At 51.3% G+C, this 23,705-nt stretch overlaps 2 protein-coding genes across 2 annotated transcripts in view; one reads left to right on the top strand and one right to left on the bottom strand.

The window, feature by feature from the left end:
- Positions 1-3,686, bottom strand: part of Txnl4b (thioredoxin-like 4B) — an 8,118-nt gene extending 4,432 nt beyond the window's left edge. Inside the window, exons 1-2 of the mRNA XM_005403531.2 lie at positions 3,416-3,686; positions 808-996 (exon numbers count right to left, since the gene is read on the bottom strand). Of these exons, the coding sequence (XP_005403588.1) occupies positions 808-939 (132 nt within the window). The 5' untranslated portion in view covers positions 940-996; positions 3,416-3,686. The remainder of the gene's footprint in view (positions 1-807; positions 997-3,415) is intronic.
- Positions 3,687-3,782: 96 nt separating this feature from the next.
- Dhx38 (DEAH (Asp-Glu-Ala-His) box polypeptide 38) lies at positions 3,783-21,792 on the top strand. Its single transcript, XM_005403530.2, has 27 exons — positions 3,783-4,134; positions 6,092-6,433; positions 6,804-6,991; positions 7,898-8,002; positions 8,529-8,676; positions 8,799-8,917; positions 9,070-9,146; positions 9,646-9,801; positions 10,315-10,476; positions 10,650-10,757; positions 11,161-11,273; positions 12,680-12,817; positions 13,203-13,389; positions 13,506-13,691; positions 14,050-14,190; positions 14,516-14,626; positions 14,713-14,829; positions 15,014-15,121; positions 15,521-15,633; positions 16,294-16,502; positions 16,607-16,761; positions 17,161-17,316; positions 17,410-17,544; positions 17,714-17,839; positions 18,317-18,412; positions 19,901-20,022; positions 21,332-21,792. The coding sequence occupies exons 2-27, from the start codon at positions 6,108-6,110 to the stop codon at positions 21,414-21,416; spliced, it is 3,687 nt and encodes a 1,228-aa protein (XP_005403587.1). The 5' UTR covers positions 3,783-4,134; positions 6,092-6,107; the 3' UTR covers positions 21,417-21,792.
- The last annotated feature ends 1,913 nt before the right edge of the window (positions 21,793-23,705 follow it).

Raw genomic sequence — 23,705 nt, forward strand, 5'->3', positions numbered from 1 at the left:
TCCCCCAGGTTAACACATCACACATTCACGTTTTAGTCACACACCGAGGATTCTTAGGCTTCATCCCACAGTGGATGGCAGTGACAGAAATGGTGTGAAAAGACCTCAGTCGTTGGTTAAGTCTCCAGCTATGACAAACAGACAAGAATACACCCACTCTGTCCTGTAGTCTTCCTCCTTACTGATCACAATGTGGAGATAGGCTGCGACATCAGAAACTACCATCGGCACATTGTGCGGGAGCACACAAGCGAGGCATTGGCAGACAGAGAAGGGTGAGTTCACATCCCAGCTCCGCAGTTTGATGTACCTGGGCAGGGGAGGCCCCCTCACTCTTCCCGCGTTTACTCCTGCCACTGGGAATGGGAATGCTGTGGTGAGGACTAAAAAGGTAATGTTCACGGACACTTGGTAATAAGGTTTTCTGCTCAGCTAGTGGGGAAGGACATCAGGACAGATTTAGCACAATCACAATTTGGGGGGTTCAGCTCAGGGCAGGCAAGTGATCAGGTTATTGAAAATAATGAACACCTGCACTCACACCCTGCCCATTCCTTTCCACGTATTTTGCAAACATTGAAGTGAGATTATGTAGATTTTAAATAAAAATCATTTATTAAAAAATTCACAGCCGGGCGTGGTGGCGCACACCTGTAATCCCAGCACTCGGGAGGCTGAGGCAGGAGGATGGTTGCAAGTTCGAGACCAGCCTGGGATACAAAGTGAGCTCAAGGCCAGCATGAACTGCACAGCGAGACCCTGTATTAAAAAGACCAAAAAAAAAAAAAAAAAAAAAAATTCACTTACAATATCATCCAGCTGCAGACAGACAGGATCCTCGTCTCTCCCAAACCTGAGAACCAACACTTTCTCAGCAGTACATTTTATTGCCTGGTCTACTTCTTTTTTGCTAGTCAGTTTGGGCAACAGGAAGCTCATCTTCAAATAATGCAAATGTTCAAATAATCCAAGTCCACAATCTCTCCTGGAACACAGCTGCAATGTTTAAAGACAGTTTAGACTAAGTGCCTGACCCTAATTTAAAAATACCTAAAATGCAGAGTAAGTAATGTATTCAAGTACTTTAAGAAGGACCACTACAGCTATACCGAGGTATATCACATTTTCTCCCACTTCAGGCCCAGTTCCCACTGTTCCCTCCGCCCCACACAGCCTGTGACCGCTTTCATTGATTTTCCCAAGTATTTTCCACAGTTTTGATAGTCACAAGAAATATAAATGTGTCTGCATATTTTTTGTTTCATTTTACCCAAGGGACGGCCTGTTGTGTTAGTGGTTCAGCAGGGAAGAAATGACTCGCTCAAATTTGGTAATTTGAAGAGTTTAATTAAGGCCAGGTGAAGGAAAACAAAGCAAAGCCAGTAATGGGGCACTGAACCCACCCCCAGGTAGCTGTCAGAGCTGTGGTGGACAGAGCTGAGCGGAGGGCACTGTACATGAGGTCAGCTTGCAGCTAAGGGATGTAGCTACTTTCCCCTCTTCCGGTAACCTTCTCCCTAACTCTGACTGAAGCCAGAGGTCCCAGCGAAGTCTAGAGGAGGAAGAGAGGCTCCGCCGGAGGAATGGCAGAAGTTCAGCACACAGACTTTGTCTACTTTCTGCACTTTGTATTTTTTAAGTCACTACATGAAGATCTACCCATATCTCTATATACAAAACTTCGAGATTTCTTTCAGAGCAGCATACTATTTCATGTATTACCACACTCTTAAAGTCTTTTACTGACAGATGTTTGTATTATCACAGATCCTGGTTTAGAGAGTCTTGGTGCATACCTGACAAGGTCCATCTTATCACCTAACAAACAGTTGAATTACTGGTATGTGTGACACTCTGGAAGCCTGAAGCAAGAGAATCATAAGTTTAAGCCCAGGCTGGGCAACTTAGAGACTTAGCAAGATCTTGTGTCAAAATAAAAAAAAAAAAGAGCTGGGCTCTTTGTGAAGTGTGGCTCAGTGTGAAGGCCCTGGATTTGGTTTTCATTACAATATGAAAAGTATGTGAAAACTAATCAATTCCTCTTTCTTTTTTCTTTTTGGTGCCGGACTCTCACTTTATAAGCTAGACTGCTCACAGGTAGACTTGTAGCTACAAGACAAGGACTACTGGAGTCTAGGCCACAAATTTCTAGTCTACTGCTACTTCTAAAGTAGGAGTCCAGCTCCTAATGTTACGACTGGAAGAAATTTCATATTTGAGAAGCTCCTTGATCAAAGGGCTTATTAACCGGGCATCCAGGAGAGACCCCACCTTTGATACTTTGAATTCAGGTCTAATGTTGGGGAATGGGACAAAAAGGGAGAGTTCCTTAAGTTATAAATTGATAACAACTTGTAAGGAAATGAAGTTGTTCCAGCAAGAGGTCACAGTTGAAACAGGAAAGCTGACTGTCAAGGAGACGTCATCAAACATGCGCGGCAGAACAGATTACTGATCAAAAAGAAACTCAGAGAACACGGATATGTCTCATCACAAGAATTCAAATGGCACCTCCTCTAGTTCACTGATAGAGAGGAGGATGTAAGGAGAGGGCAACGGTGTCAACAGGAGGGCCACAGTGGACAAATATAGGAGTTGGAAACTGAGGCCATCGCTGAGAAAATGTCCATAGCAAAAGATATCCATGGAGAATTCACAGAAGAGGTACAAAGGGAAAGTAAATATATTTGGAAAGGTAAGCTTTCCAAGCAAGCAAAGAAAGGCAAATTAAAAGATATGTTTATAAACCCATTAAATAGACAAAGATTAAACACTACAGTAATACACAATAATGGCAAGAGTGTGGATTCCTCGTCCTTACTGCAACGGAAAGGCCCAAACCTTTTTGGAAAGAAAACTCACATACCCTTTGACCGGTAATTCCATTCTGAGAATGAATTTTTTTTTCCTTTTGTGTGTGTGTGTGTGTGTGTGTGTTTGAGACAAGATCTCACTATGCAGTTCAGGCTGGCCCTGAGCTCACTTTGCAGCCCAGGGCTGGTCTCGAACTCGCAACGATCCTCCTGCCTCAGCCTCCCGAGTGCTAGGATTACAGGCGTGCGCCACCACGCCCGGCCTGAGAAGGAATTCTTAATAAATAACTGGACAAATGAGCAACGATTGACGAATTTAAGATATTCAATACATTTATAATAGTGAAAAGCTGGAAAAACCTAAATGACCATCAACAGGAGACTGGTGAATGAAATGACAGTAAACTTATAAAGGCACAAAAGCAGTTTTGCAGAAAACCTAACTATAATGTACATGTACATATTTACATAAAAAATCTAGAAGATCCCAAAACATCCTCAGCGAACATTTCTGCATTCGAACAGACGGGCGATTTTTGTTTACTTTGAGGCGCGTGTCTCTAGTATCCAAAATACCCGAATATTTTAAAGATACAGTGTACCTGTGGCTGGGCTACTCTGACCCACAACTGCCGGGGACAGCGACACTTTACTCGTCCAGGGCACCTCCACTTCAAGGCTGTTAGCCTTCTTGAACAGCCAGTACGTCTCAAGCTCGCGTTCTCCCTTCCAAGCTGCGGAGCGAGTTTAACCCAAAGCGACCCAGGGCTGTTGTCGGGCACCCATCTCTTGGCCCGTTTACGGAAATGGAAAACGCGCGGACGCAGGAAATCAACGTATAGCTGCACGTCCTACTCCGCAGTCCAATGAGCCTAAGAGGTTATTTTAGGCACCGCCTACTTTGCCGGGCTCTGACCGGAAGCCCGTTGTCTCTTCCGCCCTTGTTAAATATGGCTGACCTACTTTTGGTCGGCTCCCGCCCACGGACTAGAGGCGGGGGCTTGCCTCTTAGACTAAGCGTGATTGGTCTCAAGGAGACTCGGAAGTGTCTCAGGTCAGAGCCGAGCCCCAGAGGAAGACGCTGTAGCTTTGAGAGACTATTAGGGTTCCGTCCTACACTTGGATCCAGGAACTGTCTTTTTCCGGGCTGCTCTCGATGGTACTTTTGGACGGATAGAGTTGGCCGCGCAGAGTATTACGGGACAACGATGGCCGCCTTCAAGGACCGGAATTTGGCTCTTTGAGGCCATCTGACCCAGGGGTGGTGGCGCCGGCACCCAGATTCCAGGACAGAAGGGTCCCAGGAGTCGAGCTTGGTGAGGTGAGCGTTCCTTCTTCCTTCCTGACTTGTCTTTCGCTGATCGTGGCGGCTCCAGGCGACAGATCTCGGTCTCCAGGTCAGGTTCGGGCCTCGGCTTGGGAAGTTCCTCCCGTGCTGGTCACCCCATTTGCTTTACTTAGTTCAAGAATGCCGCAGCGATCCTGTTTCCCCCCGCTTTTCTCCTTGCTCTGCTCAGATCTTGATGTCTGGAGAGGCCTCAGTGAGGTCCGGGGATGCTCTCTCGGGTCGCCCTGCCCCACTCCCGGACCTTCGTCACGCCTGAGTAGGTTTCCTCGCGTCTTTTTCTTCTTCCTGACGGTGGTATCTCCACTAGGCGATCTGGTGGGTGATCAGTAGTAGAATGTCATCTCCACGAGGGCAGAGGTTTTTTTGTCTGTTTTTCTTTATTGTCGAGAACAGCCGTTGGCTCACGGAGGCAGTGAATAATTGTTCAGCGAACAAGTCCAGGTTTCTCCTTCCGTTTTCCTTGTACTCCTGTGGTCGCTTTGCTATTAGTCTTTTTCCAGAACCAGGCCCCTTAGCTCCTTATTTGTCCTTAGCAGCCAGTTAAATCCTCTCTGTCAGACTCCTTGTCCTGTTTTGTTGATATTTTTTTCCTGCTGGGTCCAGAAATGTTTGATTCCCTGTTCGTCTTTAGTAAGTTTGAATTCATTCCTTTATCTGCCAAACATTAATTTTGCTAGGTACTGAGCTGTGGCAGTCAACAAGACGGACAACATTCACTTGCTTGCATAGAATGGCATTCTTTGGATGTAATTTCCAGTTCAGATGACTGCTGAGGAGAGTGGATATCTGCCATTCTGCCTGGATTTCCTCACGTGCATACGGATGTCACCTGCGATGACCGTTTCAAAATGAAACTGTTGTTTCTACTATGTTTCCCACGATATGCCTGCAGTACTCTTTTTGTAGATCCGTTCATGTTAAGCGGAGCTTGGCAAACATTTCTGGATTCAGGAAGTACCCTGCCCCTCAAAAATTTCTTTGCTTCACTAACTTGTTGGAATGAGGGGAATTATCAAAATTATCAGCATAGGTGTATGCTTGTCAGTGGGAGGTTAAGATGAATTTGTTACAAGTTGAGCTCCAGGAAGTCTTACAGTTTCTTAAATCTTTGTTGGGAACACCGTTTCCTGTTTTGATATTTTTCATAAATATTTTCGAGGCATATACATTATTGTTAAGCTGATTTTGACTGTTGTGAGACACTTGTGCCTTCAGAACACTACTGGTCCACTAAAGCATGTAGGATGTGGATAGTATCTTTATATTCCCACATATGTAGTCTGCTATATCTGTTTAAAGGGAGGGCAAGGTAGAAGACCTTGTAAAAGTTGACAAGGAATCCAATCAGTATAGAGGAGCATAGCAAATAAAATGGTGTAACAGTAAACTGAAACTTTTCACAGCTACAGAGTGTTTTCACATACACTTTCTTGTTTGATTCTCACAATAATTCCGTAGATTAGATAAAGCAAAAATTATTTCCATTTTACAGATACAAAAAAATATGGTTAACCAAAGGTTAAGTTGCTTACCATCACAAAGGTAAAAATGTCAAGAGCCTGGATTCTGATGAGGTTATTGACTTTAAATCTAGCTTCTCCTACACTACCTTTATAGATGCCATCATGGTGGTAGTATGTGGCCCATAGTGAGTTCTTTCTTGCCTGGGTGATAGTCTTTTGGAGCCCAGTGTTTTAGGGTGTGTGTGTACGTGTGTGTCTGTATCTTTGGTGTGTGTTGGGTGGGAATGGGATCTTCTGAGATTGTCAGTGATTGAATGGAAAGGTCTTGCTAAGAGGTAGAAAAAGTCTCAGCATGGGGAGGTAGGGTTAATCACCTAAGTATATCTGTAACTGTAGTTATTTTGGGGTATAACAGAGCTAAGCCTTCTCTTGTGTGTCCGATACCAAGTAGTTTTCTTTCTTTCCAGAGAAATCCCAAAGCCTATGATGGAGGGTACCGTTGAAGATGCCTCGATCCATCGATTAGAAGGCACTGATCTGGACTCTCAAGTTGGCGGTCTTATTTGTAAGACCAAAAGTGCAGCCAGTGAGCAGCATGTGTTCAAAGCCCCTGCCCCTCGCCCTTCACTGCTGGGCCTGGACTTACTGGCTTCCTTGAAAAGGAAAGAGCGAGAGGAGAAGGATGATGGGGAGGACAAGAAGAAGTCCAGAGTCTCTTCCTACAAGGACTGGGAGGAGAGCAGAGATGACCAAAAGGATGCTGAGGAGGAGGGCGGTGAGCAGGCTGGCCGAAACGGCCGGAAAGACAGGTGAAGGCCTTCGGGTAGATTGGCCCAGAGGGGGCAAAAGCGGAGCCCAGAAAATAACAGTCCATGTTTAGTTCTCAGTTTTCCCATCGGACGCTTAGAGCTTTATGATTTAATTATGATTCTGTAATATTGATGGTGGGTAGGAATTAGTATTTTCTTCAGAATTGTGGGAAAAATTCAGGGACGACTAAGGAGTACAGTAGGTGATGAGGTTAGAAGTACCTTGGGTTGTTGCCCCTATGGATATAAGCCTGTGGCCATGGGGAGACGCCACGGGAACGGACAGATCACTTGTTTGGTGTAGCTGGGGGGTGGAGGCAGTAGTTTTCTCGTATGGAGGGTCCTTTACCTGTCACCGTCCCTGTTTCAGACATTATCGATCTGCTCGGGTAGAGACTCCCTCTCATCCTGGGGGTGTGAGTGAAGAATTTTGGGAACGCAGTCGGCAGAGAGAGAGGGAGCGGCGGGAACACGGTGTCTATGCATCATCCAAAGAAGAAAAGGACCGGAAGAAGGAAAAATCGCGGGATCGAGATTATGACCGCAAGAGAGACAGAGGTAGACTGTCTGGCATACTTCCTGTTGCCTGTTAGCATCCGAATAAGCATGCCAGCCTTTTCCCATTTGCAGGAACTTTCATAAAACCCTTGAATTGGGGAACTTGGTTTGTACGATGTCAGTCTGAGTGGTTTTGACCCTTTTAACGCTGAGACTAGCAAGCGGTTTAAGAAAAGAGCTGTTTAGCTGGGAATATAGCTTAGTGTCACAGCACCTGCCTGGCAAGTACGAGGTTGTGAGTTCGAGTCCTTGTACCCCCCAAAAAAAGAAAAGAACTGTTGAGCCGGGCGTGGATGGCACACACCTGTAATCCAGCACTTGGGAGTCTGAGGCAGGAGAATTGCTGCAAGCTTGTGGCCAGTCTGGACTACATAGCAAAGCCTGTCTCAAAAAAGCCAAAAACCAAAAACACACCAAAAACAACTGTTGCTTGTGACATGGCTGCTTTGCTTAAGTGTGTGGTCCTTGTTTTATTATGAAAATTGGTGATCAAGGAAGTAATATAAGAAACCAGAGACGTTGTCTCAAAAACAGAGAAAGGACAGTGCTGTGGAACGAAGCTAGACGTAAACCTAGGGAAGCTAGACGTAAACCTAGCGCTGGCTTTGCTCAGTAGTTATATCTTAGAGGCTTGTTACTGTTGCACAGATATTCACTATAGGCTTGTAACTGTTGATCTTTTGAATTCTTGCAGGAAAGTAACTCTTACTGTGAGTTTGAAACTTTCTAGCCAGTAACTATTTTCCCCTTGAAACAGTGGGAATCTGTGAGTTTCGGGAACTCATGGACCACATTAGAGCGGTGCAGCTTGCACCTGTGAGGGAGGCGGGGCCTGCCCTTTCTCTAGCATGCAGATGGGTGTGTATCAGAATGGGACGCGTGGTTCTAAACTCTGTGACTTCACAGATGAGCGAGAGAGAGGTAGGCACAGCAGCAGATCAGAGCGAGACGGAGGCTCGGAGCGCAGCAGCAGAAGAAATGAACCCGAGAGCCCACGACATCGGCCTAAAGGTAGCTGCAGCTCTTCTCTGTGTACGGTGTGGGGACCCGTGGGGACTCAGGTGTGTAAAAGGCAGGGTAGCTTTGCTGAGGCAGTGAGTCAGAAGTCCCTAGTCGACCTTGAGCCCCCAGAATACTGGGCTGTGAGTCAGGTGGGTGCAGCCCTGTCCCTGTCTTTGGCAGTGGATATGCTTCCTCTAGCTGGTGAGCTGTTTGCTGAATGAGCAGTTTCCCTACTGGCAAGAAAGACTATACAGCTGGGGCTCACTGAAGATGTATTAAAAAGAACCATTTATATTTCAGGTGGATATGTTTGCAGGAAGTTGAATATTCCTTAAAATAGTGTTACAAACGCGGGGAAAACTGGCTTATTAAATTCACATGATTGAAAGCTGTCAAAACCATCTTAAACATTACAAATAGGTACAAGGTTTATGAATAATGAAATGAGTTGGGGGAGTTGACTTTTGGCTAGTGGTTCTGGAGTTACACCTTGGTGAGCTGATGTGTCCAGTGGATGTGTCTTTTGCGACCCTAGATGCAGCTACCCCATCAAGGTCTACGTGGGAGGAGGAGGACAGTGGCTATGGCTCTTCCAGGCGCTCTCAGTGGGAGTCGCCCTCCCCGACACCTTCCTATCGGGACTCCGAGCGGGGCCATCGGCCGTCCACTCGCGATCGAGACAGGTGCTGTCTGGGAGGAGCAGCAGCCCGGGTCTCGGCACTGGTGGAGCAGGAGTCGGGAGGGAGCACTGCTGGTGGTCCGGGGAATGTGGCTCAGCTCTGACGGCTGGCCTGCTGCTTCCCAGGTCTGTCAGGAGCAAGTACTCAGACGATACTCCTCTCCCAACCCCGTCCTACAAATACAATGAATGGGCCGATGACAGAAGGCACTTGGGGTCCACCCCGCGTCTGTCCAGGGGCCGAGGTAAGGCCTGGGGGCAGGAGGCAGAATTTGGCTCACCTGGATGAGGCTGAGCAGAGGCTATGCTCGTGGAGCTGGGTGGCTTGGTGGATGTGTTGGGGGCCCTTGGATAAGCCAGCATCACGTGGACTGACCTGCCGCCTGCTCTCCTTCAGGAAGACGGGAGGATGGTGAAGAAGGGATTTCATTTGACACAGAAGAGGAGCGGCAGCAGTGGGAGGATGACCAGAGGGTAAAGACCACCTTTTTTTTTTTTTGGTTTTTCTCTGGTACCGGGAACCGAACTCATGACCTTGCGCTTGCCAGGCAGGCGCTTTTGCCCCTGAGCTAAATCCCCAGCCCCCAACACCACCTTTTTGAGGGCTGATTGAAGGGTGGTGGCTGTCGGTGGGAACATGGGAGAAAGGAGGTGGTAGAGCCCAAGGTCCCTGGTGACCCCGCAGTGGGACTGGGCTTTGAGGAGTGTGGCTAGTGCCTTTCAGCCTAAAGCCCAGGAGTCTCTCTTGGATCTCCGGTTCCTCTCTTAAGCGGCTCCTGTCATGTGGTGGTGCCACCGTGTGGTAAAGCCCTAGAAATTCAGGGGTAGCGCTCACTGTCATTCCCTTCCAGGTGGCCTCTCACTTACCTCTCATTATGGCTCTTCTGGCCTCATGACTTCTTACCAAATACCTGCTCTTCTGGCCTTGTCTTGCCCGTAAAATGACCTGTCCCTTGTCCTCATTGCCCTGCAGCAAGCTGACCGGGACTGGTACATGATGGACGAGGGTTATGACGAGTTCCACAACCCCCTGGCCTACTCCTCCGAGGACTATGTGCGGCGGCGGGAGCAGCATCTGCATAAACAGAAGCAGAAGCGCATTTCGGCCCAGCGTAGGCAGATCAATGAGGTGAGGCTGCCGGCAGTGGTTGGCTGAGATTGAAGGTGTAGGCAGGACGCGTGGGGAAGTGCCGGGTCCTGCCAGGTGGTAAGAGCACAGCTGGTAGCCTGTTGCTGAGAGGCCTAGGCCTGTTACGCTGCTGGCGGAGGAGGGGTGGGCAACCTTTGAGTAGCTTAGAAAACTCCAGGGCAAGCGCCGGTCTTCTGCAGTGCCTCTTGAGGGGCCTGTGGATGGGACGGCGTGATGGCGCCTGCCTCTGTGGTCTGTGTCCTTGGTGTCTCTGAGTGGGGCTGCTGATGGCCACCATTCATGTGTCTGGCTAGAGGTTGCGACTTAGATCTAAGGTCTTGCTTCTTGGAACAGTACTGCAGGTAGTTCGGTGTGGGTGATTCTTGGTCCAGGGAGCTGCAGGGTAGAGAGCCCTGCGGTGCCGCCATGGCCACCGTGGCATGTGGGCTTGGCCAGTGCCCTTCGGAGGACTTTGGTCGCAGTCTGAGCGCGGCTTGCGCTGTATCCCTGCAGGATAACGAGCGCTGGGAGACTAACCGCATGCTCACCAGTGGGGTGGTCCACCGGCTGGAGGTGGATGAAGACTTCGAAGAGGACAACGCAGCCAAGGTGCATCTGATGGTGCACAACCTGGTGCCTCCCTTCCTGGATGGGCGCATCGTCTTCACCAAGCAGGTGAGGCTGCCGTGCCAGAGGAGGACCTGGCGAGGAGGAAGCAAGGAGGTGGGAGTGGTCTCACATCATGATAGGGCAGGTCCTCATCACCTCTGTCGGTTACTAGGGCCGTTGGGAAACAGATTCTGGTTGGCTTTAGTGAGCAGTTTCTCCTTTTCTTCCACCGCCTGCAGCCGGAGCCGGTGATTCCAGTCAAAGATGCCACTTCCGACCTGGCCATCATCGCCCGGAAAGGCAGCCAGACGGTGCGGAAGCACAGGGAGCAGAAGGAGCGCAAAAAGGTCCGTCTTGTCCCGAAGGCTGGAAAGTCTTCGTGTTTCTCTTTTCTTTTCCTTTATAAAAGTCTTCAGAGAGCACACAGGTAGGATTCCTGTTGGAAGTCAGAGGACACACGTGGAGCGAGAATCAGCCGTTGGAGGGGGCGCTGTGCTCCTGTGTTTGGCTCTTAGTCTCAGCAGCCGCAGGGCCTGGTGTTGGGGAGCTGAAGCTGGAGACGGGTGTGTGTGTGTGTGTGTGTGTGTGTGTGTGTGTGTATGTGTGTGTGTGTGTGTGGCTTTGTGCCACCAGAGGCAAGTGAGAGTTGCCACCTGCCAGCTGAAGCCTTTTAACCACGATCGAGTTTCCATTCATTGCTCGCAGTCACGTCGCGGGATGGGGTGGCCTCACTTTTCTTGTCTTCCTCAGGCTCAGCACAAACACTGGGAACTGGCTGGGACCAAACTGGGAGACATAATGGGTGTCAAAAAAGAGGAGGAGCCAGATAAAGCTCTAACAGAAGATGGGAAAGTGGACTACAGGTGGGTGGTCTCTGCCGCAGGCGGTTTGCTCCAGAGGTCAAGGGCAATTGCAGCAGAATTGATAGCTTCAAGCCTTGCAAACAGGAGAATGACGTCAGTTGGAATCTTTTGGTCTCTTCTGATGCTTTCTTCCTGGATACTCTTTTTTTGTCTTCAGTTTGAAGTAGATATTCTGCCTACTGCCACTACCGTAGGAGCTTCCCCTATGCTGGGTGGTGGTCTGAGTAGAGAGGCCTAGGGAGGGTAAGTGACTTGTTTGAGGTCACCTAGCTGGTAAATGGTGGTGTTAGGGTCAGAGCCAGGCAGTCTCGCTTTGGAGTCCATGCTCTTGGCCATTTGGTACGGTGCCTTTGAGGGGTTCAGAGGTGGGAACTTGGGTCAGATTTCAGTTCAGTATAAGGAAGGACTGTTTTAGCAGTGGTTCCAAAATAGAAAGGATTGTCTTATCAGGTAGTGATTTCTTGTTCCCACAGGTATTAGGCAGATGTTGGGTAACTGCCTCATGGGGGTCCTGCGTTGGGTTAGTGGTGAGAACTCAGAGGCCTCTCACGAGTCTCATCTTTTGAACCTACCGAGCCCTCATCTGAGTTAATAGTTCTCTCTACCACTGTGTGAAACATTTCAGACGAGAAGTTGGTGTTATTGATCAACCCTTGTTAGTGTCTGGGTAATTTAGTCCTTTCTGTATCGGTTGTTAGGTGACCAGGAGGGGCTGGGTGAAATTAGAAATCAGCTGGGTGGAGCATGAGGCAGGTTTGCAGGAGGAAACGTCCCTTGCGAGTGAGGGTTGGAGAGTGATCGTGTGGACCTAGGTGGCACTGAACTTGGAAAGTGCCATAGGGCTGCTGGTTTTTGGGAGGTGTTTGTGCGTCAGATGCTGAGTGCATTCCCTAGAAGCTGCAGGTAAAGATGAAGTGGATTTGTAGTTCTTTAGAAGTGAGGCCTATGGACTGTGCCAACCTATCAAGAGAAGGGAGGAAGTTTGACCTCCATCCTGTGCTCTGTGGCCATAACTGATAGGAGACTGCGGGGCTCTTCTAGTCCTTTAAATGTTGTGTGGAAGTTGCCCCAGGTGTTCTCTGTAAGTTTGTGACCCGGTGGTTGATTTCAGTGCCTCTTCCGGTCACACTTTCTTGTGGGTGGAGGGTTTGGCCCTTCCACCATCTGCACCTCTTTGATCCGTACGAGGCTCTGTTTGCCCCCAGGGTGTTGAGTGTGTTGTGGATGATGGATTCTCACCCCACAGTTCCGCCGACATCAGATTAGCTGGCTGCTTTGGTGTCCTAGGGATTTCTTGCTTCTTGTCCAAGTCATTCTTACTCCTGGGAGCAAGCCGGGCAATAATGCAGTCAGGAGGGACCGTGGGAAGCGGTGCGTGGTGTTTAGGCTGCTGTGGATGTTCTCAGGACAGAGCAGAAGTTTGCGGACCACATGAAGAAGAAGAGTGAAGCCAACAGCGAGTTTGCAAAGAAGAAGTCGATCTTGGAGCAGAGGCAGTACTTGCCCATCTTCGCCGTGCAGCAGGAGCTGCTCACCATCATCAGGTACCGTCCCCCAGGCCTGGGGTCCCGGGCTCTCATCAGCGCGTCCCCGTGTCCGTCTGTGCGGTCAGGAGCGCTTTCTCCTTTGCGTTGCGAGTGATGGGGAAGGCACACCGTTTGTTTTTCCCCTGGCTGGGTCACCCTGGGCCACGCTGTGTAAAACGACAGGAGAGCACCGTTTGGTTTTAGCACCCTTAAACCCTCGCTGTGTGCCTGACATTTCAAGGGGCAGCTCTGTGAGACTGTTTTCCCCAGGAGATCCTCCCGACCGAGCAGGCCTGCGCCTTGGCTAGCTGGAATGGTGACGGGAGGGACAGAGGCTTCTGCGAGCTGGCCTTCCTCAGGCCGCTCAGCCCTTTACCTGCTCTTCTCCGCTCTTCCCCTGCAGAGACAACAGCATCGTGATCGTGGTTGGGGAGACGGGGAGTGGCAAGACCACGCAGCTGACCCAGTACCTGCATGAGGATGGTTACACGGACTATGGGATGATTGGGTGCACCCAGCCCCGGCGTGTGGCTGCCATGTCGGTGGCTAAGAGAGTCAGCGAAGAGATGGGGGGAAACCTAGGCGAGGAGGTGAGCGGGCGGCAGGGTGTGTGTTTCTGTGAAAGGCCGTGACCTGGACCCCAGGGAGGTGTGTGCTAGTGGTAAGCTGGTGGCCGTGGCTTCTGAACCATCTGCCTGACCTCCAGGTGGGTTATGCCATCCGTTTTGAAGACTGCACTTCCGAAAGCACCTTGATCAAATACATGACTGATGGGATCCTGCTGCGGGAGTCCCTCCGGGAGCCTGACCTGGATCATTACAGCGCCATCATCATGGACGAGGCCCATGAGCGCTCCCTCAACACCGATGTGCTCTTTGGGCTTCTCCGGGAGGTGAGTACGGCGGGGTGCAGTCCCTGTGGACGCATGGGCTTTAACTACTGCACTGCCAGTAGTCAGTGACAAGAGCATTCCAGGCCGGCTGGGGCTGGGCTGGGGACGCGGAGGAGGGTCTCTGGCAGGCCAGGCTATGACCCCGAAGCCTCTGGGTTGCCCGGATTCTAGTTTATTTTGCTCTTGCTCAGCTGAGTAGCTCCGTGTTTTTGTGACTGTGACTCCATCACTCAAGTCTTCAGGAGTGTTGTGTCTAACATGCCAGCTTGCCAGCTTTATTGGGGGTGATGCTGGGGAGCCTGAGGCTGGAGCCGGAGGTCTCACCGCTGTAGAAGACTTACGTGACTTCTTCTGTCAGGTTGTGGCGCGGCGATCAGACCTGAAGCTCATTGTCACATCAGCCACTATGGATGCAGACAAATTTGCTGCCTTTTTTGGGAACGTCCCCATCTTCCACATCCCCGGTCGTACCTTCCCTGTTGACATCCTCTTCAGTAAGGTACTGACCTTGCCTGCCATGTGCTTCTCTGCCGTGAGCCCAGTGGGAAGAGGTGGAGTACTGAGTTGGAGTGCTGTGGGCAAAATGGGGGAGCCTGCAGCTGCGGGGCTTGAGCGATCCAGCCTGGTGCCCTGGGAGGGTTTTGTTTCATTATTTCTTTGGAGCTGTAGTTGGGGTCCCATGGTCGGGCCTGGTGTGGGTGTGGCAGCCCTGAAAGCCCATCGCTGCTGCCCAGAGGGACCACTGGCCTCCGGTTCCTGGTGTGTGTGGGATACCTGGCCGTGCTGCCAGTGCTCCCTCTGACCACGCCTGGGGGGCTTTGCAGACTCCGCAGGAGGATTACGTGGAGGCCGCAGTGAAGCAGTCCCTGCAGGTGCATCTCTCAGGGGCTCCAGGGGACATTCTGATCTTCATGCCTGGCCAAGAGGACATTGAGGTGTGTGTCTCGGTCGCACTGTGGTGAACAGATCTGTCATCTCTGGGATGGCTCCAGAGTCTCATGGCTTCTCCTGGTGCCTTCAGGTGACCTCAGACCAGATAGTGGAACATCTGGAGGAACTGGAGAACGCACCTGCCTTGGCCGTGCTACCCATCTATTCCCAGCTGCCTTCTGACCTCCAGGCTAAAATCTTCCAGAAGGTGCGACACCGCAGTGTCTCGGTCCCCACCGCTGGGTGTCTCCTTTGTCCCCCACAGGCGGGTGAGAAGGAGGAGTGCTTCTTCCCGTAGTGGGTGGGTGGGAGGTGGGCTCGTCTCTGCTTTGTGCAGGTTCTCTCGCCTGGGAGGCTCAGCTTTCCTCCCTGGATGTTCTGCTTGGCCATAGGCTCCGGACGGCGTTCGGAAGTGTATCGTTGCCACCAACATTGCTGAGACATCTCTGACTGTCGATGGCATCATGTTTGTTATCGATTCTGGTTATTGCAAATTAAAGGTACGGGAAGATACAGGAGGTGGGCCCCCAGCTTCTCATGAATCTAATTCAGCTGGGGCTAGGGGAGAGGTCAGGACTTAGTCCTCCACCCAGGAAGGGAAAGTCCCTGGAAGTGGTGTTGTTAGGCTATCATTTAGTGAGTGCTGATTTTGCCATGTTCTTGGTTCATTTCATGTTTGTGATAACTCAGTGAAGTGTAGGAAATTTAAATAACTCAGTATCGATCATATTGCTGGTGTTGATGGGGACACCTTCCTTAGGTACTGATGGGAATATTTCTTGAGGCTCCTGGCTCTGTAAGGACGGCTGCCTCCATTGCTGGAGGGTTTGTCTTTGTCTCAGGACTACTTCCCTTTTCCCCGCACTGGCCTCAGTCAGCTCTTTTGTGCCCCCTGCTAGGTCTTCAACCCCAGGATTGGCATGGATGCTCTGCAGATCTACCCTATCAGCCAGGCCAATGCCAACCAGAGGTCAGGGAGAGCCGGCAGGACGGGCCCAGGTCAGTGTTTCAGGTAGGAGCCCTGTGCTAGCCTGCTTTCTGGGGCGGCGCTGGGACTGCTGACTGGGGAACCCGTGCTGGGCGGGTGGGGTGCCGGCCCTAGAGCTGATTCCCAAGCTCGGGCCACTGGCGGGCTGCCACTTCCCAGTGGGGAGCTCTGAGTTCTGAGGCAGACTGAGGAATGTACCTGCCGTGGAAGACTGGGAATTACAGCAGGCTGCTCTCCTGAGGGTGGATCTGAGCCGAAGACAGCATTGGTTCTTTTTAACTTTCCCAGTTATTCTTTTTTTGTTGTTGTTCCAATTTTTAAAAATAATGTATTCATTATAGAAATTCAGTAAATAGAGAATGACATTAAGAAGACAAAACCTTACCATTATTCTAGTCCCACATACTTTGGTTCCAGAAATGAAGCAGGCATGTAGGGTACAGGGGACTCTGGCAGAAAAGTTGAGTTAGCAGAACTGGGTTTTGAGTAGGTAGAAATGAATGATTTGGAGAAGTGAAATTCCCACTGCCTGTGGGACTTATTGGCCATTTTGGGGTACACTTGTGGTATGAAGCTGGAGCGGTGCTGGCCTGCCACGCAGTGCCTGCGGGCAGCCAGGCATGTGTAAAAGGCCAGCATGCCATTGCGGGGCAGGCGCAGCAAACTGGGTCTTGTTCGTGACAGGCTGTACACGCAGAGCGCCTATAAGAATGAGCTCCTGACTACCACGGTGCCGGAGATCCAGAGGACCAACCTGGCCAACGTGGTGCTGCTGCTCAAGTCGCTTGGGGTGCAGGACCTGCTGCAGTTCCACTTCATGGACCCGCCCCCGGAGGACAACATGCTCAACTCCATGTACCAGCTCTGGATCCTCGGGGCCCTGGACAACACAGGTGCGGCGGCCCCGGAGCTGGCAGGGTGGGGAGGGCGCCGGCGCTTGGCTTCTCCCCTTCTCCCACTGTTCCACTGAGTGCCTGGGTCTGCTCACCTCCGCTAGGTGGCCTCACCTCCACGGGGCGGCTGATGGTGGAGTTCCCGTTGGACCCGGCCCTGTCCAAGATGCTCATCGTGTCCTGCGACATGGGCTGCAGCTCCGAGATCCTGCTCATTGTCTCTATGCTCTCGGTCCCCGCCATCTTCTACCGGCCAAAGGTGAGGAGGCGGTGGCTGGCCCCGCTTTCCCAGAGGGCTTGCGGGAGTGTCGGTGGGGGGAAGAGCTGCTCTCCTTGTGATGGGACAGAGCAGAGGGGCAGGAAAGGGTTTCCAGGGCACCACTTGGCTGTCTTCAGTTAGGCAGTTGGGAGAAGGGGAGGGAGGGGTAGGCTCTATAATGGTTCTTTTCGGAAATGTGCAAGGTCATTCTTTGTCTTCTAGTATGGTTGTGCCACGTTTTAGCCTCATTTGGTACAAACTGATTTTTCTCCCATGTCGTTAGCAACATATTGATGTGTTTGGCATTTGTGGGAAGTTTTCATGTGAGATTCTCTGAGATAGCTGTGGTGGGCCTGGACTCCCCCAGGCCTAGGGTAGAGGCCCTTTTTCTTTTCCTAGGGCCGAGAGGAAGAGAGCGATCAAATCCGGGAGAAGTTTGCTGTCCCCGAGAGTGATCATTTGACCTACCTGAATGTCTACCTGCAGTGGAAGAACAATAATTACTCTACCATCTGGTGCAATGACCATTTCATCCATGCCAAGGCCATGCGGAAGGTGGGGCAGCAGCCGGGATGAGCCGGATGTTAGGAGGAGGGTGAGGGAGGAGGAGAAAGAGGCTGCATTCCGCCTGCGTGTGTCCTGCTTTAGGTCCGGGAGGTGCGGGCCCAACTCAAGGACATCATGGTGCAGCAGCGGATGAGCCTGGCCTCGTGTGGCACCGACTGGGACATTGTGAGGAAGTGTATCTGTGCTGCCTATTTCCACCAGGCAGCCAAGCTCAAGGTGAGCGCTGGCACCCCTTCCTGCCATGCCATCTGAGCACGCAGCCCATCCTGTCATAGCGTAGGTCTGCGGACCTGGGCTTCCCCGCGAACCTGTCAGGGTGGCATGGGCGGTTGCTTCCCAGGAGGCAGCGTGCTGCTGACGTGGCCGCCTGTTGTGTCTTCCGTAGGGTATCGGGGAGTATGTGAACATCCGCACAGGGATGCCCTGCCACTTGCACCCCACCAGTTCCCTCTTTGGAATGGGCTACACCCCAGACTACATAGTGTATCACGAGTTGGTCATGACCACCAAGGTAAGGCTTTTCTAAGGTGCTCATAGAGCATGGCATAGTCCCGCCCACCGGGGCCCGGAGTTTGTAACGAGTGTGAGCTTTTGGTCGGAGGGCTCGAGGCACATGCTTTGCTTTGTTGGGCCTTCTCAGTTGGTTTCCTGCTGGGTCCTTGGGGGAGCTTTGTGGAGTTAACTTTCTGGAGTACTTGGCTTCAGGCCTGCCAGAGGGTGGTTTCCTGCTTGCTGCTTTGGATGAGCAACCCCTTCTGGGGTCACTTCGGGGCTTCCTGAGGAGCTGGGCCTTTTCTCTTGGACACCGAGCATGGGGGAGTTTGGATGGGAGAAGACATTACAGCTCCCGTATCTGGGGCTTTGCCCTGCCTTTGCCAGCCTTGTGGGGCTGAGGGAGGACCTTTCTCACATGGGTCCTAATCACGGAACCACTCTAAGAGGGGCGCTGGCCCCCATGACTTCTGCCTTGCTGTCCTTCTGCCCTCAGGAGTACATGCAGTGTGTGACTGCTGTGGATGGAGAGTGGCTGGCGGAGCTGGGGCCCATGTTCTACAGCGTGAAGCAGGCGGGCAAGTCTCGGCAGGTAAGGGCCTTGCTCCTCGTGGAGGTGCTCTTTGCCCATGGGATTGATATGAGCCCTCATCATCTACCGCCCGTGCTGCTCCAAACGGAAAAGCTGGACCCAGCCAGTGCGGTCTATCTGATTTCCTCCTACTGCGCCAGTGGCTTGGTTAAAGTAGAAGGGATGATATGAATTAGCCCGTATGAGTTCATCTCCTCGTCTTCATAATTGTCAACCTCCTTTCAGTCTTATTATTCTATCTTATTTCACTGTCCTCTCTAAACACACCCATTCTTTCTCTGGGCTGTTGTAAAGCTGTCTTAGAGATGGCATTATTTTATCTTTGAAGGAGTTGAGTACGTATCTGATGAAAGGGACTTGTTTGTAGAATGTAACCTCTGCGCCATTATCATTCCTAACAAAATGAACCCTTTAGATCATCCAAGTTGCCAGTCCTTACTCAGTTTTCTTCTTTTATTCAGAGGTAACCTCTCAAGATTGATTTGCTTAGATTAGATCCAAACATTGCAGTTGGTTGTTGTGTTTGGTCACTCTTCTGTTCCAGAGCAGCCTCTGCCTCTGGGTGCTGTCATTTAAGTACATTGTGTATTCAAATGATTGCTTCCTCGTGGTGTTTCCCTTGTGCCTCCGTTTTGTGTTCTTCCCATAACTGAGTAATCGATCTAAAGCCTTGATCAGGTTCCAGTTCAGCTGTGTCAGGCGAGGGTGCATATATGTGATGTCATAACTTCCCTTCAGATGCTGTCAGGGGGCGCAGCAGGTCTAGTGGCCCCACTTTTGGTGATGCTAATATTGATCTGTGGTCTTGTTGGTATCAGCCTGTTCTCATTCCGAGTTCTCTCTTACTCCGTCTCCTTTAGGATTTAGCGTTCGCAGAGATCATAGCTAACACCCATTGTTTAGGGGTTCGAAATGTTGCTGAGCTTGTGCTTTCCCCTCTAACATAGTTCTCTCCTTCCTGGGCCACACACATTTTTATGTCTGTCCTTGCCAGCCAGGTGGTAACAGTTTTCCTATTTCCTGTTCTTCCTGGCATAGTTGTAAATTTGTTTTAAAAAAATGTAAGTTAGGTCTTTACTTTTTTATTTTATTTATTTATTTATTTATTTATTTATTTATTTGTGATTTTTGAGACAAGATCTTGCCAGGTAGTTCAGGCTGACCTTGAATTCATTATGTAGTCCAGGCTGCCCTTGAATTATGGTGATCCTCCTGCCTCAGCCTTCCAAGTCCTGGGATTACAGGCCTGTACCACCTCACCTGGCTAGTTAAGTCTGTACTGATTTGAGTGGAGAGCTGAGGTGTGACGGGCTTAGAATCAGTGAGAGCAGCAGGCATTTGGTGCAGAAGAAACGATGGCCTTGGTCCTGGGGCAGACAACCATATGGCCTCTTGTGTCTGAGAGCAGGTGCTCTGCGGCAGGGACCTGGGTTCTATTTGACCTCCTTATCTGATCGTCGCTGCGCTCAGCTGTACCCTTCTTTCTAGGAGAATCGTCGTCGGGCCAAAGAGGAAGCCTCTGCCATGGAGGAGGAGATGGCACTGGCGGAGGAGCAGCTGCGGGCCCGGCGGCAGGAGCAGGAGAAGCGCAGCCCTATGGGCAGTGTCAGGTGAGCTTTAGCTCAGGACCTTGGGTGAGATGGAGCCCGTCCTGGGGTCGTGCCGGGTCATGGTGGATGAGAAGCTGACGAATGTAGTGTAAGGCGAGCCGGTGACAGAAGTTGCTTCTCTGCAGCGGGGGAGGCCGGGGTGGGGTTGGGGGGTGGTGGGGAGGTGTGTGCGTTCCAGGGAACTTTAAAGGCTTGGTTGTGTATTTGCAGTTCCTGGCATCGTCCATGTTGTGTTCAGGACCCAAGGTGGGCTGGAGTAGCAGGGGGGGCTTCATAGCTTCCCTTACAAGCTAGGGGGTTGGAAACCATAGTGGAGAGGGGGAAGGGGTTGCAGGGGTTCCGAATCCGTGCCGGTACCTGGAGTTACGCCAGACTCGGCAGGTTAAGGGCTCAGTCCTCCGTAGGACTGTCCTCACTTCAGTACCAGCGGCAAGTTTGAGGTTACCCCTCACTTCTGAGCAACTTGCTACAAATGTAGGGATCCCTAGGGACTTGCTGAGATTTAATCATACGCTGGAAGGACTCACAGAACTCAGGAAAGCTCTATACTTAACGCATAGTTTTGCTATAGCAAAAGAATACAGATCAGACCCAGCCAAAGGGTGAGATGCATAGAGGGAGGTCTGAGAGGGTCTGGGATGTGAGGCTCCATTTGTCCGTAGGGCCTGGTTACCCTGCTGGCACATCGATCTGTGACGGTATGCATGGATCGCTTGGGCGGCACTGCTCAGGGTTTTTATTGGGATTCCGTGGCATCGGCAAGACTGACCGGATCATTGCCATATGGTGGAGCTCACCCCTGCCCTCCCTTCCTTCCCCTGTGCTCAGGGTGGTGTCGCGTGGCTCAGGGCCCAGCTGTGGTTACGTGGTTGGTCTCTCCGGCCAGGCCGGCCCCATCTTACTCAAGGTTGGCATAAGCTGTCAGAAGTGGCCGAAGGCCCACTGCACAGCAGAGACACTCCAGTCACGTGGGTAGTTCCTCCCAGGGAGCAGGGCCGCAGGCGGGTCTCCAGCGCTATCGCACGGCTGGAGGGTCATCTGCTGAGGGGATGGAAGTGATCTCCCCACTCCCCCCAGTGCAGGAGGATGATGGGAGTTGTTTAAAAACACATTTCACACGTTCCTTAGTGAGGTGACTTCCTTTATTTTGCTGCATTTCTGATGCAAGTGGGGAGGTGAAGTGAGACGGAGTGTGGGGGGAAGCCCTTTCGCTGTAGAGCTGCCTCACAGATCACACACAGTGAGGCTTCAGCCTCCTTATCCTGCTGGGCTGAGGAGCAGTGTGTTACCTGTCCCCCTCTGTCTCCAGGTCCACGAAGATCTACACCCCGGGTCGGAAAGAGCAGGGCGAGCCCATGACACCTCGACGCACGCCAGCTCGCTTCGGGCTATGAGCGGAGGCTGTCCCAGCAGAGGGCGCAGCCTGGTCTGGGACCCTGGGCCTCTGGCGGGAGCCTCCTGAGGCTGTGGACCTCATCTGAGCACATCAAGGCCCCTGGGGCATTTCCTGCTTGGCCAGGCTCCTGCCGAGGGAGGAGCAGCTGCTCGCGCAGGAGCCTGGCGGGAGCTGGGGCTGCAAAGCAGCTGGGGCTGCAGAGCAGCGGGAGGTGGCTGGGCCCGTCGCATCCACAGAGCCCCTCCCCGGGACGCCTGGTGTACGCGTGACCTGGCTGTGACTGTGTCTTTTTTAAACCTATGTAAAGCATCGGGGTAGACTTAGAGGCAATTGGTTATAATTTGAGATTTAGAATAAATTTATCATTTGTAAAATGTGGTTGCATTTCTTTCTTTTTCCTTCCCTGCCCTAAACCCTAAATAAAGAGAAGAGGGGCAGAGCCTTGACTCTCCTCGAATGCCTACTAGAACCCTAGCTCTAACCTTACCTCCTTTCTCTGGGCGGGGCTTCTGAGAGGGGGAGTTGGCAGGTTGGGACACAGCTTAGATTTGGAGGCCTTGGAGGCAGCAAGCGCGAGGCAGGCCAGGCTGTAAGAACGCCAGCCGTTCTAGGGCGAGGGGCCAGGGTGAGCTGCTTTAAGTGGCACCTACTACTGCTCAGAATGGCAGAGGCTTCTACTCTTTGCAGGTGTAACTGCTGTCTTCACTGAAAACTAAAATGTCACTTACTGATTTTTATGTGAAAGACGATCCTGACACTGGAATTGCTAGTCCTTTGCTAAGCAGACTCCCAGGTGTGCTGACGTGGGTTTTTGAGTATTTACCTTTTGTGCTGACCTTGGTTTTCACTGTGATTTCTTGGTTTGGGCAGCTACCAGATGTGCTGGTTGGCAGGTCTGTGTTGGGTGTGAGTCATGGCGGGGGGCGGCTGGGGCCCAGAAGCCCCTCACTAGGCCTGTGCTCTGGGTGAGCGCATTGGTGCCTGGCTCACTGTGCTTTTGCCCTCTGTTCCTGAGATGTGAATTTCCATCTGCTATCTCAATATAAACTAAAATGTAAGTCGGTTCTGTGGATGAGTTTGGAAGCCGAGCTTTGCCAGTCAGTGCTGGCTGTAGTTCTGCTTCCTTCTCTTTGTCCCTAGTTGCCTTTATTGGGAATGCAGTCGGAAAAGACTTCGCAGGGCTTCTAGCTGCCTGCCTGGGTCACCTAATCGGGCCCTAGGAACATCTAGCAAAGGACACTTGGCGCACATAGGTGCCATCAGCTGAGCAGGAGGTCCCTTGTCCTCAGAATTGTCACCCAGACCTGCTTTGTCCTTAGAGCTTCCGACAAGCTTCTGTCTGGACCTGTGTCTCTCGGGTTTACTTACAAGAACAGACTCTTTCCATTGAGACCGTGTGTAAAGTTCTTCCATTCCAACACGGCTTCTCACTGGCTCTCAGGTGATAGCTGAGTGTTTTTCTACGGGACAGAAGTATTTTTGTAATGGCCCTGTGTCTCTGACTAGCCCTGTGGCCCTGAGGTAGACCCGTGCTTTGGACTTGTCTGAGTGTTGGTTAGGGAGAGAGCGCTGCCTGGAGCTGGAGGGCACTCGCTTCATTTATCCTTATGCCTGGTACATGGTATTGGTACTCTAGATGCTAGAAATAGCCATGGGGGGTCTGGGGCTGAGATGGGGGCTCCTGGGGACCCCAGAAGTTGTTTGACAGGCTTCATCTGCAGCAGGCTTGAAAGGCAGTCTGCAGTTGGGCTGCACCGAGAAGGCTCCAAAGGTAAGTTTGTATGTGGCAGAGTGGCGTTTTGGGGGCTGCCCCTTCTCGAGGGCGAGGGAACTTCATTGGAGGTGGGCTGGGTGGCTGATGCTTGCTCTGGGCTCCTTTAACTCAGAAGAGAAGCACAGTGCCATGGTGGAGAGAAGAGCATCTGCCTCTAGCAGGAATTTGCTGGTTTGTTATCAGAGTCGGGGGACGTCTCCCCACTGGATAGCCAAAGCAGTTTTTATTGATAATGTCCTTGAGCAATTTTTGTTTTGCTTTGTAACTATGACTTTTCCTAATTATTTTATTGTAAAATACATTTTAAATTGAGCAGCATTAAATACTTTCACAATGTCGCAGTTCCCACTACCTGTCCGTCCTCAGAATGCTGATGAACATCCGCGTAACTGAGACTGTACTTCTTAGAGGGTAACTCCCCTCCCGCCTCCCCCGGCACCCGGCGACCACCGTTCCTCTCGTCTCTAGGATCGTGACTAAGTACCTCAAAGAAGGGAAACAGTGCCGTATTTG

The sequence above is a fragment of the Chinchilla lanigera genome, unplaced genomic scaffold (assembly GCF_000276665.1).
Source record: "Chinchilla lanigera isolate Chin_1 unplaced genomic scaffold, ChiLan1.0 scaffold00083, whole genome shotgun sequence".
NCBI classification, from domain to species: Eukaryota; Metazoa; Chordata; class Mammalia; order Rodentia; family Chinchillidae; genus Chinchilla; species Chinchilla lanigera.